General features: G+C 39.6%; 1 protein-coding gene and 1 pseudogene across 1 annotated transcript in view; one reads left to right on the top strand and one right to left on the bottom strand.

The window, feature by feature from the left end:
- Positions 1-2067: 2067 nt before the first annotated feature.
- SAMD8 (sterile alpha motif domain containing 8) overlaps positions 2068-15966 on the top strand; it is a 60237-nt gene continuing 46338 nt past the window's right edge. The window contains exon 1 of the mRNA XM_006090221.3: positions 2068-2278. Coding sequence (XP_006090283.1) covers positions 2105-2278 — 174 coding nt within the window. The 5' untranslated portion in view covers positions 2068-2104. The remainder of the gene's footprint in view (positions 2279-15966) is intronic.
- On the bottom strand, positions 13482-13910 carry LOC102431897 (annotated as a pseudogene).

The raw sequence follows: 15966 nt of genomic DNA, 5'->3' as shown, positions 1-15966 counted from the left end.
TCTCTCTTCCACTCTCTCTCTAAAGATCAATAAAAAAAACATCCTCAGATAAGGATTAAAAAAAAGAGAGAGAGAGAGCCCTAACTCGTTTGGCTCAGTGGATAGAGCGTCGGCCTGCGGACTGAAGGGTCCCAGGTTCGATTCTGGTCAAGGGCCTATACCTTGGTTGCGGGCACATCCCCAGTAGGGAGTGTGCAGGAGGCAGCTGAATTGATGCTTCTCTCTCATCAAGGTTCTAACTCTCTATCCCTCTCCCTTCCTCTCTGTAAAAAATCAATAAAATATATATTTTTTAAAAAAGAATTGTGAAGATTTAATGAAACAAAGGATATTCTGTTTCTAACACATAACATATGCTTAAGAAACATTTTTGGACAGGTTAAGAAGCCCGAAAAGGCTACTCCATTCTGAGGACTGAGTTAAAGTAGAGATCCAGGGTGGAGAGGAGATGGTTGACTCTAAGGATCAACGATAGAAAAAGCTCTGCAGTCTGGGTCAGAACTGTATGGCTGTTGGATGAGTCTCCAGATTCTAGGACTCAGAAGACGTTTCCTGAGTTGCTGAGTCAGAGAACTATGGAGAGTAGGCATGGAAGACCTCATCTGAAGGATACCCACAGGGTTCACGAGTGAAGGTTTGAACAGTGGTTTTGTCATGCAGATGGCTGATTTATCAAAACAGAAGGCTGAAATGGGCCATGTATGTCAAAGGGGAAGAAAGAAGGGATGTGAATGTTGCCCTAGAGCCTAAGGGCCTGTCATCAGAAACATCTTTTGAGTTGGGAGGGAGAGTCCTCTAATTATAAGGGCTTTTGTCTCTACCACAGAAACTGAGAAAGATCTGTATCTGTCCTTCTGCCAGAGCTAGTTATTGGCAAAAGAGACGAGATGTCTTGCTGGCTCTCAGATGACTTCATGAAGGTCCTGATGGGGCAGGGGAAGCACCAGCTGCAGTGGGAAGCCTCCCAGCTGTCCCGGTCTTGAGGCCAGCTTGAGGGTAAAGTCCACACCAGGACATCCCACGTAAGCATGTCCACCCCAGAACCTGTCCCCACCCCCATCAGAGCACTGAAGTCTGTCTTGCACTGGTTGGGAAAGCAAGGCCAGGGAGGGGCTGGAGCCCAGTCACAGATGGTTTTGGACTTGGTTGATGCCAGTGCTAAGCAGGGCTGAAGCTGGGGGCTGCCGAGGACAGGGATCTGGAGGGGCCCCGGGAGACGGTTGAGGAGCCCAGGGAGTTCCCACAGGGCAGGGTAGTATAGGGGAGAAGAGCATGGGGTCTAAAGTTAGACAGATTTGAATAGGAATACTGGCTTTGGCACATAGTAACTGCAATAATTCAGACAAGTTTCTTGGCCGTGTAAGAGTTGGCACAAGGATTAAGTGAGATATTTATATGGCATTTGCCATCCCTGTCAGAGAGTAAAGGGGCAATAAATGGTAACAAGGATCATCATGTGTTGGCTCTTGGAGAGGAGCTGGCTCCCTCTAGAGCAGTGGCTCTCAACCTTCCTAATGCCTCGACCCTTTAATACAGTTCCTCATGTTGTGGTGACCCCCAACCATAAAATTATTTTCGTTGCTACTTCATAACTGTAATTTTGCTACTGTTATGAATCATAATGTAAATATCTGATATGCAGGATGTATTTTCATTGTTACAAATTGAACATAATGAAAGCATAGTGATTAATCACAAAAACAATATGTAATTATATATGTGTTTTCCAATGGTCTTAGGCAACCCCTGTGAAAGGGTCGTTCAACCCTCAAAGGGGTCGCGACCCACAGGTTGAGAACCGCTGGTCTAGAGGCATGAGGGTAATTTCCCCTCGTCCTCAAACCCCATTTACCCATCCTCTCGGCCCCTCCCCATCTTCACTGGCCTGATCTTTGGCCTTATCTTCTCGCTTTGGGCCTGACGCATGCGCTCCTGGGTTTTCTTGTGAGGTTCTCTCTTGCATCTTGAGCCCCGCGCCTCTTCCGGTTTTGGCCCCGCCCCCACCTTGGGGCTCCGCCTCCCGTCAGCGGGGCCCCGCCTCCTGAAGCAGTTCCGGTTGGGCTTAAGAGCAGTTGCCCGAGCCGCGGAGACCTGGGCAGGAGCAATGCCTGCGCGCAGCCGTCACCGCTCTCGCCTCCACTACAGGTCCCCTCCCCGGGCTCCGCCCCCGCCGCTCGGGGCGCTCCACTCCGGCGAGGCTCGGAGGGCCCCGGACTCCGACGGCGGCTCGGACGCCGACTCGGAGGTGGGTCCGGGCAGCCCGACTCGGACCACAGAGGTGAGCGGCGGCTGAGGCTGAAGCGAGGGGAGTTGGGGGGCACCTGCCGCCAGGGGCGATCGGGGTGTCGGGGCTGAAGCCGGGGGGCTGCCGAGGTCAGGGATCCGAGGGGCCCCGGGAGACGGTTGAGGAGCCCGGAGAGTGGCTCCAGAATGGAACCTGAGGGAAATGGAGGTGGTGAGCCGAGGGCCCGAGGGGGATGACGATGGCCGGCGCGGAGGGGCAAGTAGAGGCTGAGGGGCGAGAGGGAGCGGGACGCGGAGGGAGAGGCAGCTTGAGGGGCAAGGGCTCGAGGGTGAGAGGAGATGGCAGGGCCCCGCGGGCTTGAGGACGGAGGAGAGATGCTCTGGGATTTGGCCGCGAGGGCGAGGGATCGGAGGAGCGGGACCTGGGCCGAGCGACGACCGCGTGGCTGGACCGACGGAGCCGGCGGGGACGGCGAGACAGCTGGCCTAAGCGGGGTGCTGGTGATGAGGGGGAGCGCGCAGGTTCGACTGGAAGGGGAGCGGTCTCTGGGTGGGAAGTCGTCTGGCCCCAAGGGCCCGAAAAAGAGCCATGGGGTTAGGAAAGGAAAGGAGCCCCGGGGGTGTGATTGAGGCTTCGGCGTGCTCACGAGTGGCCTCCGCAGCGTCGACGGCGACGAGGGCGGTGGACTTGGCCGCGGGGCTCTGCGGACAGTGGGTCCTTTGGAAACCTGGGGCGGGAGGGGCGGCGTCCAACACTGATTTGCCGAAAGGACTGGGGGAAACAGTGAAAAGGAAGTGATGTTGGGAAACTACCAGTATAGTGAAAGGAGTGATTCTGAACATAGATACCACTTGGATTTCTTCTAACAGTACGCTTCTTTTTTTTTTTCTTTGTACTTTTTAAAATTTAAGTTTATATTAAATACGAGAGACGTTCGGATCTTAAAAAGACTTAATGCATTGCCTTGAAATTAAAACATTAGACTTGAAACAAAAATTGGGACCCTGAGGTTGTACAGATACTCAGTATGAGCGGGTCGATCCCACTTTGACAGCTGGAGTTGACACGTGTATTTGCCACAGGGTAAAAATATGGTCAGTGCAGGTGTGTCTGGGTTAAAAGGGTACATAAAACTATATGTGACATCACTGCAGTCCAGGAGCCCACCGGATCTTCCCCTTACCCATAACTCGAGGATTCGAGTTTTCTTTTGAAAATTGGAGGGGTACGTTTGATTGAGTTGCAGTTCCAATATTAATGCAATTTTGAGATATTGTACGAATAATATTTTTAGTATAGTGATCTAGAAAAATATTAGAGGATGCTTGAGGTGGCAGTTAACAGAACGGGTATAGGTGGGTACAGATAGGTGTTTTTTATAGAAGAAATGGTACCAAAATCATAATTGTGCCAGAAAAATAATGATCATAATATTTACATTTACTTTAGTATAAATAAGTTAATTTCCTTTTGTAATTGTTAAGTTATAAGATGACTTTATGAAATCTTTGACTTTAGCAAAGTTTCACATGTTTTACAACTTCTTATCTGATTATGAGTTTTGCAAAGTTGTTGTCAAAGCAAACTTTTCATCAGGTATTTCTACTCTAAGTGCTTATCAACTGTTTATTCTTCAAATTTATTGGTTGCAACAAGCTTTTAAGTTAGTTTATGTATATATGCCATTTCTTCAAATGTTCAGTGGACTAGTAATTATTTCCTCAAAGGAGAGAGGAATTCTTAGCTTTGCTCTTATTTTTTATCTTTAATATATTTTTATTGATTTCAGAAAGGGAGAGGAAGCGAGACATGGAAACATCAATGATGAGAGAAAATCATTGATCAGCTGCCTCCGGCACACCCCCTACTGGAGGTCAAGCCAGCAACCCAGGCACATGCCCTTGACAGGAATTGAACCCAGGACCCTTTAGTCCACAAGCCAACACTCTCCACTGAGCCAAACCAGTTAGCTTTGCTTTTAGCTGTTGTCAATAGATTAACTCCCTTTTCTTTAACTGGTCTATAGAGTTGAAGGAGTTTACATAGTATTTCTCTTGTTTATGTTTCAGCTTGTCCTCACCAGACTGAGGTCCTATAGAGACCTTGACTTCAAACTTAACTATGAATAGGTCTTAGCATATAAAAATTTAGGTAACATCTATTAAGTAACATCCTAATGTTACCTCAAAATTAAAGAAAGAAATTGGGGAGTTGTACAATTAATATATCAGCATACCTAATAGTTATTTTTGTTTCCCTTTGATAGTTCTCACAATCACTTAGCAGTTTCTCTAAGGCAAGAAAATGTATATTACTCCAGAAGAAGCCATCATGACTGCCATGGCAGAACATGCAGACATATTTAGAAAAATCAGTTTTGATTTCAGTAGCACTCATTCTATTCTGCAAAGATTCTCATTCACGTTGACTTATGCATGGAAAATTCCTGTCTTCATTCTTTATATGGTGGTATATTGTTAGTGAAGGTTGAAATCATCTTTTAAATTTAAAACTTCTGTGGCTTTGATTCTTTCTGTCCATCAAACTGACTTATATGAGATATGAATACAAATCTGTATACTGCTAAATTATTGACGAAGCTCTTTTTAAAGATTGTGTTATTAGTGGGAAAATACAATATGATCTGAATGTAATTCTTTTAATGGATTTAGGTTACAGGGAAGGACTACACTATCCTGCCCAGCTTAAATGTTTTAATTTTTGCAGATTGGGGAAACTTAATTTTTTTTCACTTTTCTCTCATGTGTTTGTATTTGCTTACAAATAAGGTATTCTTACTTATATAATGCTGTATCTTTGTGTTTTTAAAAATCATATATGGGTGTTTATTCCAATAATGCTGGCAGTATCTTTGTGTTTTTTAAATTTTTGCTTGCATGTGGTTTTGAAAACTTTTGAAATCTAGTTTTGTTTGTTTTTTTCTCTAAGGGTATGATGTAACACATTGAGGGATAATATTTGGGCAAAAACAGAAAGAACCACTTGACTAAAGGTAATCATGACAGTCATTCTTACTTTAGGTCTTGTGGTTCTCTTGGTTTTGAGAAATCAAGAAGTTAATTAAAAGTAGGAGAGCATGGGCCAGGCACACTTAGAGAACAATTCAGTGTTTACATGCTGCCTCTGGTTAATTTGCCATCTAAATATGTGGCTATGGATTTGTGACAGACCTGTGGTGTGAACATTCCTGCACTCCCTCCTTCCCTACACACAGCACCATCACTGGATCTTAAGCTAAGCCTGGACTTCATGTTTCCATATTGAAATATTGTTACTTCATCACACATTGAGCCCTCCTAGTAATCACTTCTGTACAGAATGTAACATAAAGTGAGTCTATCCTGGCTCTTGCATAGGATGGCAGAAACTAGGAAAACTTGGTTATAATAGCTTCATTACAGTGTGTGTGTGTGTGTGTGTGTGTGTGTGTGTGTGTGTATGTGTGTGTGTGTATATATATATATATATATATATATATAAGTGATCGTCTGACTGTTCGACCGGTAGCTATGACACCACTGACCTCCAGGGGGCAGATGCTCAATGCACAGTCATGGAAACATGGAACAGACTGATGAATCTCAGAGGGAAGAGGGGAGGAGAAAGAAGGGGTGTGGGAAGAGATTAACCAAAGATGTTATATGCATATACTAGAGGCCTGATGCATGGATTCGTGCACCGGTGGGGTCCCTCAGCCTGGCCTGTGGGGATCAGGCCGAAACCGGCAGTCCAACATACGCTGAGGGGTCCCAGATTTCGAGAGGACTTAGGGCAGGCCGAGGGACCCCACTGGTGCACGAATCCGTGCACTGGGCCTCTAGTTTAATTACAAAATAGTATTTTATGATATGTATCTCAAAAAGGTGTTGTGGAGTCAGTGACCTATGTTTGCATTTGTCTTAAACTTTTATTGTGGGTTTTTGTTAAGCTTTTGAATTATGGCAAAGGACAAGAGAGGTGGTAATATGTCTATTATCTATTATCTTGACCCTTTTTCTGTTCTCTTAAAATTCTAGGTAGGAAATTCTAGTATGAGGTGAGAACTATGCTAATTTAGGGTCTTCCTATAAGTTAAACTGTATCACAGAGTTATTGGAAATGCCATCTAATTGGTTTTAGTTTGGAAACTTTAAGACTAAATTAAATCGATGTCAGTTTCATCAATAAATTGTTGGGATGAAAGTCAAAGGCTGCCAAAACCATACATTAACTTTCGGGTTCAAATCCAATATATTTTCACAATATTGTAATGGAATTTGAAGTCTTGAGCCAGTTTCTCATTTTCCATTATGTTGATTTGATTTGGGGGTGTAGCATATTTAAAAATAATGATTTTTACCAATCAATATGTCAAACTGTTAGCTTGCCCAAATATTATTTCAGTGATTAGAATAAGAATTATAATTGGCATGTTTGGCTTTTTTACTGGTATGCTCTGGCATGCAGCCTGGTCAAGCTCTTCATCAGATTTACCACTAAATTTTGATTGTCGTGTTTGCATAACTGAGGATGTAAACTGGACAATGTTGTTTATTAGTTTCTTATTCATTGAGTTGAGACAGTTCTAGACTGGTATAGACTTAAGTGCAACCTGATAGCGGGAGTCTTAAAGACAAATTGGAGCCAGAAAAAGTTTGTGCTCATTGGTATGCATGATAACTTTTTAAAAAATGTAATATATTGAGTGCATGGTCCTGGCAGCAAAAAAATGTCCCAGAACGGAGGTGCGGTATGATGATATAACTGAGGAGGCTATTTGACTTCTTCAAATGTGCTGTCCCAAATTCTGTTCAGAAGTGGGGCACAACAAAACAGAAGAAAAATCACTGCTGGGGTGTCAAAAATGGATGGTAGGAATTGGTTCAAAGTCTTAGAAATTGTTTTGTAATTATACAGATTTCATAGGTGTTTTAGAAAAGATGCCCTGTGCTTACTAAGAAAAAGTAAACAGATACATCCTCTGTATTCTAAAGGTTCTCTTGATAAAGATCAAGAGAAAAGAATAGTTTTTGTTTGCTCACTGAAAATATTTTAATTTAGGATTGAATATTAAAAATGGGATTTAAAAGCTAGATAGACCCAAATACTACAAACTGTAGAGCTAAATGCCCAAAGTAAATCTTATCCTTCTACATTATAGTTTAGGCTTTTTGCTTTCATAAAAATTACTTTTATGCTCTAGTTTGTGGATCTACAAGTTACAGTCAGTTTGTCTCTATTGTGTGCATATTAAATAGGCTTTATTAGGTAAAAGTGAATTTTAAGCTTATTTTAGAGTGAATGCAACTATAATGTATCATTTCCCTAAGGAGAATATATTGACTCTAACTTTGCATAATTATTAATAATCTCTCCTTTACTGGCTTTGGAATATGAATATTATTCTTTAGGTTTCATATGTCACTTAGAAACAAAAACTTAAAATTTTTACTGTATACCAGATCAGTAATAACTTCCAAAAACAGCACATTTTGCATATGTGAATCAAGTTGCATCAGTTCTAAATTCCTTTAGGGGCATTTGAATGCATGGTTTTTAAAGTCAGTATATGGTTTTTAAATTGTTTCAGACAGCTATACTCTAGAACAGCCGTGGGCAAACTACGGCCCGCGGGCCGGATCCGGCCCGTTTGAAATGAATAAAACTAAAAAAAAAAAAGGACCGTACCCTTTTATGTAATGATGTTTACTTTGAATTTATATTAGTTCACACAAACACTCCAGCCATGCTTTTGTTCTGGCCCTCCCGTCCAGTTTAAGAACCCATTGTGGCCCTCGAGTCAAAAAGTTTGCCAGCTATACTCTAGAACTTTAGAGGGTTTTGTGTACATACACACACCATCAGGTGAAGTTACAAGAAAAACACAGCATATTTAAATCACTACAATCACCATCTAAACATGGACATTGGTTCTGTAAACCTTTACACAGAGAGAGTAAAGGTTTCATTTTGTTGATATATCCTCTGCATTCTAAAGGTTGCCTAATGATAAATTAGAAGCCATTGGTCTCTTGTGTGTTTACATAATCAAGCCCTTAGAATAGTTTGTGTTTTTCCACTTATTGGAGCCTATCACTTTAGGAAATTACCCCAATTTATTCCAAAATTATTATGTATGACATACTTTAAAAAAATGCTCCTATTGAAATTCTTTTATTTAGTTATATTTTATGTTAAATGAGTCTTTATATGAGAGACTCATGTTCATGTGTAGAATTCTGCATTAGTTAACTGGAATCACTATTGTGTTGCTATTCTGTTTCTCAGTTAATGTTACTTGATTACATTGTTGTTTTGCTGAAAATTGATTCCACCCTAAGCAAAACGTTTATAAGATTTAAAATTTGTTTTCAAATGCTCCTATTTATTAACCAAAAGATTTCCAGAATTAAGAGTGGGTTTGACTATTAGTTGACAGATGACACTCCTAATGATTTAATTTTAGGCTTATGACAACTATCAGAAAGAGGAGTTCATAATGATGGCAATACTAGTTTACATTTACTGAGCAGTCTATTTACCAAGCATTATTATAAATGCATTGCATGTATTATTCTACATAAGCTTTACAACAAGCCTGTGGTGTGGGAACTAGTATTCGCCTCACTTTACAGGTGAGAATAATGAGGCCCAATGAGGTTAAGTAACTGCTGCAAGGTCACATAACTGTAACCGAAAAATCCGCAGTTTGAACCTCAGCAGTTTGATTCCAGAGCCAGCACTCTTAAGTACTGTGCTTTCTGGATTTTATATCAGATTCTATTGTGGAATAGCTCTCTAGCTATTTAACTAAATTTAAAGTTATTTAACTCTTTAGCCTTAGTTTCTTCAGGTGTAAATTAAGGAATTGTACCAGATCCTTCCACAGTGCTTCCAATTCTAACATTGTCAGAATTCTAACATTGTTCTAAATTACAAAATGAGATGGTTTAATGTTTCTTATTAGTTTCTGTTTGTCATCTCAAAGTATAAAGGTTAAGTCATTTGCCAAAGTCACACTGTTTATGGGAGAGGGGAGTGGATCTATAATCAGATCTTTTCTTGGATTTATTGGTCTTGTTAGTTGCCTCACTGTTTCTTATCTTTTATTTAGTATGTATACTCATACATAGGTTAATAATTGAATTTAATTGATTTTCTTAATTTTCTATCCATCTCTATTTAAATGTGATGTGCTTCAAGCAGTGAAAAATATTGTTTTCATTTTCTTAAAAGGGCCATTTCCTTCTGATTATTAAGCATTTTATGCTCATTGTAGAAATATTTAATTTAGAGAATGAAAGAGTCCACCAGAGGAGTAACTGTTAATAGTTTGATTTTTTTTTAAATTAAAAACTAGAGGCCCAATGCACAAAATTCATGCAAGAGTAGGCCTTCCTTCCCCCGCTGCCGGCACCAGCTTCCCTCTGGCACCCGGGACCCAGGCTTCCCTCACAGCCCCAGCTTCGCCCGGAAGGTCATCCGGAAGGACATCTGGTCTAATTAGCATATTATGCTTTTATTATTATAGATACGTACATATACTATTTTTAGGACATTTTTCTCCTTTAAAAAAAAACTTAAAACTTTTTATTTTGAAATAATTAGAGGCCCAGCCAGTGTGGCTCAATGGTTCAGTGTCAACCCATGAACTAGGAGGTCATGGTTCAATTTCCTGTCAGGGCACATGCCCGGGTTGGGGGCTCAATCCCCAGTAGGGGGTATGCAGGAGTCAGTCAATCAGTGATTCTCTCTCCCTCTCCCTTCCTCTCTTTGAAATCAATAAAAACATATTTTTAAAAAGGGATAAATGAAATAGATTCACAATTTTGTAGAGTAAAAGTTTTTAATTTTGTTGAAGTCTAATTTATCTTTTTTTGTTTGTTTATTTTGGATTGTGCTTTTGAATATTATGTTTAGGAGCTCTTCACCCTAGCTCCTGAAGATTTTCTTCACAATTATTTTGAAACTAGAAGCCTGGTGCACGAAATTCGTGCATGGGTAGTGTCCCTAGGCCTGGCCAGTGATCAGGGCCAATCAGGGCCTTCCAGCTGCTGGCAGGGGCCTCCCTTCCCCGGCTGCCAGCTGCCGGCCAGGGCCTTTCTTCATTTCGTGCCACCCCCTGGTGGTTAGCACACGTCATAGTGAGTGATCAAACTCCTGGTCTCCCGGTTGAACTCCTGAGGGGATAATGTGCATATTAGGCTTTTATATATAGGTAATTATAGATACAAAGATAGAACAGAAAGATCCCATATACCTTTTACCCAGTTTCCCACAATGGTTACATCTTACATAATTATAGTACAGTATCAGGACCAGGAAATTGACATTTGTTTAATGTGTGTCTAGTTGTATGTCCTTTTATCATGAGACGATTTGTGTAACCATTGCCTCAATCAAGATATAGAACTAGTCTATCACTATAAACATCTTTATCATTTTTTTGTTTTGTTTTGGATTGTGCTTTTGAGTATCATGTTTAGGAGTTCTTCACCCTAGGTCCTGGAAGATTTTCTTCTATGTTATCATCTAAAAGTTTTGTGGTTCTACACTTTACCTTACATTTAAATTTATGATACATTTTGAATGAAATTTTACATAAGGTGTGAGATTTGGTGAAGGTTCATTTTTGGCCAATGGATATCCATTTACTCTAGCACTGTTTTCAACTACCCCCATTGAATTGTTTTTGCAACTTTGTCAAAAATCAGTTGGCCATACTTGTGCAAGGCTATTTCTTGGTAGTCCTTTTTGTTCAGTTAATCAGTGTGTCTGTTCTTCTACCAGTATCATATAGTCTTGATTGCTTTAGCAACATAATAAGTTTTGAAATTGTGTAGAGTTATTTCCTCCACTATATTCTTGTTCAGAATTGATTTAGCTATTCAAATTTCTTTACCTTTCCACATAAATTTTAGGATAATCTTGTCTATATTGCTGGTATTTTCATAGGAATTGTGTTAAATTATATATCAATTTGAGGAGAATTGACATCTTTATTATGTTGAGTCGGTTAACTCACGGATGTGGAATATCTCCATTTATTTAGGACTTCTTTGATTTATTTCATCAGAATGTTCAATATATAGATCCTATACATGTTGTTAGATTTAAGTATTTCTCTCTTTTTAGTGATAAGTGGTATTTATTATATTTTAAATTTCTTTATCCATGTGTTCATTTCTAGCATACAGAAATACAACTGAATTTTGTATGTTGCTTTTGTATCCTACAACCTTACTAATTCACTTATTTGTTCTAGGATGTCTTGGGTTTCCTTTTTGTAGATTCCTTGGATTTTTCTATGTAGACTGTCATGTCACCTGCAAATAGGAATACTTTTATATCTTCATTTCCAATATGTACACTTTTTTATTTTCTTCCTTACCTTATTGTGCTGGCTAGAACTTGAATACTATGTTTAATAGCAATATAAAGAGTAGACATCCTTGCCTTTCCTCATCCTTAGGGGAAAGTATTCAGCTTTCACCATTAAACATGTTAGCTGTAGGTTTTTATACATGTCCTTTACCAAATTGAGAATTTCCCCTCTATTCCTATTTTTTTTCTGAAAGTTTTTTTAAAATCATGAATGAGTGTTCTTGATACATTTTTTGTCAGATGCTTTTCCTGAATGAACTGATATAATCTTGTGGTTTTTATTCTTTATAGCTGGTTAACATGGTGGTTTACATTGTTTGATTTTTGAATATTGAACCAGCCTTGCAACCCTGGAATAAACTCCACTTACTCATGGTGTATATATACATAAATATATATTTATATATTGCTGAATTCTATTTGCTAATATTTTGTTAAGGATTTTTCATCTGTATTCATGGAGGATATTTGTCGCTCATATTGTAGTTTTCTACAGGCGCTACTGCCTTAGTGCCAGGTAAGAGGTTCAGGGTTTCCAGTCTGGTGGCTGAGAGAGGGGGTGGAGGAACCTCATTATTATCCCCTTGATGGGAGGAGTGGGAAGATGGGGGTTTGTGCTTGGCCTCCTAACCCCTGGACACCAGGGGGAAGTGGTGTTAGTTCTGACTCTCTACTTGGCCTTCTCTGATATCACCTCAGCCTGGTCCTTTGACTGGAGAAAACAGGCGTTTCTTGGGAATCTTTGCACCCATTGGCATTTCCAGATTTCTGACTTTTCCAGTATCCACTCTGTGATATTTGTGACAAAATAAACAAACAAAAACACCCAGATAACTCACCATTGTGTTGTGTTTTTTTCCTGTTTCGAAGTGTCTCTACACTGCCTTTCTGTCTTCACCTTTCAGTCATCTTATGTTTGTTTTATACATAATGCCCAGGGAGTAACAGGGAAAATAGTTTTACTCCTTTTCCCCACAAGCAGACGTCCACATAATGCTATTTTTTTTTCTTTATGTACCTGTCAGAAAGTTTATGAGTGCAAACAGTGGCATCTTTTCATCTGCTGTAGCATTTCCTTCAACCTGTGTCTACTTTTTGAAAGTTGTTTCATTCATTCTGTCAGTCATTACTTTTCATGCTAGCACCAAGCTTCACTACCTGTTTTACACTCTTCTGATAATTATTCTTTTTTGTTTGTTTGTTTTGTTTTTTTTCCAAGCCAAAAGCTGTGTCTAGCTTTATTAGAGATACTTTTCATAAACAATCATGGTATTTCAGGCAGGACATGGGCAGATAATTGTCAACAGTATACAACAGCTTTCAAACTCCCTTCTTCAATGAACTACCAAAATCAGAAAGCCACTATGAAACCCAAAGAAATCTTCCTCTGATGCTCTGAACAGGGAAAGTTTAGAGTGAGGGTTGACATTTCACATTAAATATGTTGTTTAACAACTTTTCACAAGCCGACCCTGACTTTCAAGAAATGAAATGAAAATGGCAGATAATATCAATCTGTAGATCTACAATCTACAAAGGAACTGCTGCTCTATTGAAGGATGCCATCTCAGTGGTGACACTGGGAAGTCCAGATTGCCCAACATTCTGGAAACCAATTTTGGGGGGTCAGGTATCAATAGGTCTCTGGGCTTAAGAGAGTCAAAGTCTATGCTTAAAGTGGAGAGGGAGGAAAGGACATAAAAACGAATTTTAGTTTTCCCACACAACAAGATGTTTGTGCCAAGGTGGCTAATATGTGTCAACATCAAGAGTTCCCCTCCTTCTAGGAACCAAGAGGAAGTTTCTCAAAACTAGAAGGGAAAGGTATTCCCCCACCCCCCGATGTCAGTCCAGCTTTGGAGACATTCTATTAGTACTATATGTCCTTCCCCCAAAAAACAATGAAGTGTTCTGTATGCTAACAACATAACTTAAAAAAAAAAATCCTGCATATTTATAAAACTTGATAAAAAATAGTATTTCAAACTGTACAATCTCCAGAAATACACAGCTATCAAAACTTCACTTGGCATCTCCAGCACCTTCAGCTTTCTGTGCCTGTCTGTTTTGGCATCTCCATTTTCTGCAGGGTTATTCCTATCCTTGCCAGTCTCAGCTTTCTCCTTTTTCCCTTTCAGTACCTTCTCTCCCTTCTTTGCCACGGGCCTTTTTAGGCTTTGGAGGAGCAGGTTTAGCTGGTAACCTGGCAGATCTTCTCTGTGGTTGTCCTTCACCTTGGCTTATCTCCTTTACCATCCCCTTCAGCCTTTCTCCTGGGCATGACGGTGATGGTGGCGGGACATCAGGGCGGGATGTGGGGATATAGCAGTGCGCAGGCTTAGCTCAGTCCGGGGCTTGTTCTCGCCTCCTCACACTGCTCCTGACAATTATTCTTACATCTCTATCTTTGTCCACAGTTTCACCCCTCCTCTAAGACTTAGCTCAAATGTCATTTCCAAGCACTCTCCTCTAATCTTACCAACTGTCAATAACTCTTTTCTCCAACTCCCTTAACTTTCCAGTTTTTTTTTTAACAAGTTACAAAAGCAAACGTTTTATTAGTGTTGTTTTGAGGATTGAGTAAGCTAATGTATATTAAAAACTAGCAGCTATAATTTCTTTTACTTTTTTGGAATCTCTTTAATATCTCTTTCTAGACTGTAAAATCATTATGAGTAGGATGTTTCAGATTCACAAAGTCAATGTCACATTGTCTAGTGCAATATCACTCATATTATGTGCACATGAATATTTAATGGGTAAATAAGTGTAACCTGAGGGCATCTTAAGACTGTCACTGGGGAATGCCTTTAGTGTCTGACATCTGCATATAGCAGACAGTACATGTTTGAGGCTGAACAGTGCAAACCTATGATTCAGAAAACCTTCATTAATAGGCAGCTTCACTGATGTAATCTTTAATATAATTTAAGACTGATGATAAATTCCTTTTCTGATAACTAGAAAATATGTAATATTTGTGAGATTCATCCCGTACAGAAGTACAAGAGGTGAGGTGATGTGGGGTAGTGAATAAGAACATGGACTTTGAAATGAGATTTCCTGGGTTGAAAACTTATCTGTACTAGTTATTAGGACAAGTTCATCTTGGGCAAGTTACTTAACCCATCTGTTTCAGTTATCTCATCTGTAAAGTGAGGAAGATAATAGTACCTACTTTATATGGTTGTTGTAAGATTATTTGAGCATACAAGTAAAATACATAGAATAGTTCCTGGCACTTAAGTGTTAACTAATCTAATAATTATCTTTTATTATTTCCTGAAAATGCATAGTTCAGAATTTAAGGAGTGTGTGAGTTAGGATATATATTCTTTTAAAGGAACAGCACTCTGCAGACATCAAATATCTTATACCTGCACATCCTGTTCCCTGTATTCCTAGACCAGGAGGTCTTGATTAGATAGCTGATTATCCTTGTCACCTCATTGTGCTTATCATACAAAAGTTAAACAAGTTTAGAAAGGATTAACTAGTTCACACCAAGGAAGAGTATATACTCTTGTCTTTTTCCTTTGAAGGATGTGATAGCAAACTTATTAGTACTAGTTGAATATGCTTTCCTATTTAGTGCAGTTAACTCTTCCTACCTGATATACCCTTTATTTTGTCTTCATGAACAAATTAAAATGACAGTTTAACATTTTTTAAGTCTGTTTTCATTTTTAAAAAATTAGTTGCAAATTTATTCTTGTTTTAATGTTCCTATTTGTCCCTAGTTAGCAATCCTATATCAGTCCTCTAAATAGATTGTTTATGGAACTTTAAAATTTTGTTTTGAGCCCTAACCGGTTTGGCTCAGTGGATAGAGCATCAGCCTGCGGACTCAAGGGTCCCAGGTTCGATTCCGGTCAAGGGCATGTACCTTGGTTGCGGGCACATTCCCAGTAGGGAGTGTGCAGGAGGCAGCTGATAGATGTTTCTCATCAATGTTTCTAACTCTCTATCCCTACCCCTTCCTCTCTGTAAAAAATCAATAAAATATATTTAAAAAATTTTTTTTGTTTTGCCCCAGCCAGTGTGGCTCTGTTGGTTGAGTATCATCCCATGCACCAAGAGGTCTATGGTTTGATTCCCAGTCAGGGCATATGCCTGGATTGCAGGCTCACTCGGTCCCCATATTGATGTTTCTCTTATCAATATTTTTTTCTCTCCCTCTCCCTTCCTCTCTCTCTAAAATCAATAAAAATACATATTAAAAAGTTTCTAAATTTTAGTTACAGTTGATATTCAATATTATAATAAAAATATATTTAAATTTTTTTAAATATTAGTTACAGTTGATATTCAATATTGTATTAACTTCAGGTGTACAG

Source organism: Myotis lucifugus, unplaced genomic scaffold (genome assembly GCF_000147115.1).
Source record: "Myotis lucifugus unplaced genomic scaffold, Myoluc2.0 scaffold_69, whole genome shotgun sequence".
Taxonomy (NCBI): Eukaryota; Metazoa; Chordata; class Mammalia; order Chiroptera; family Vespertilionidae; genus Myotis; species Myotis lucifugus.
This window is presented reverse-complemented; position numbering and strand designations above follow the sequence as displayed.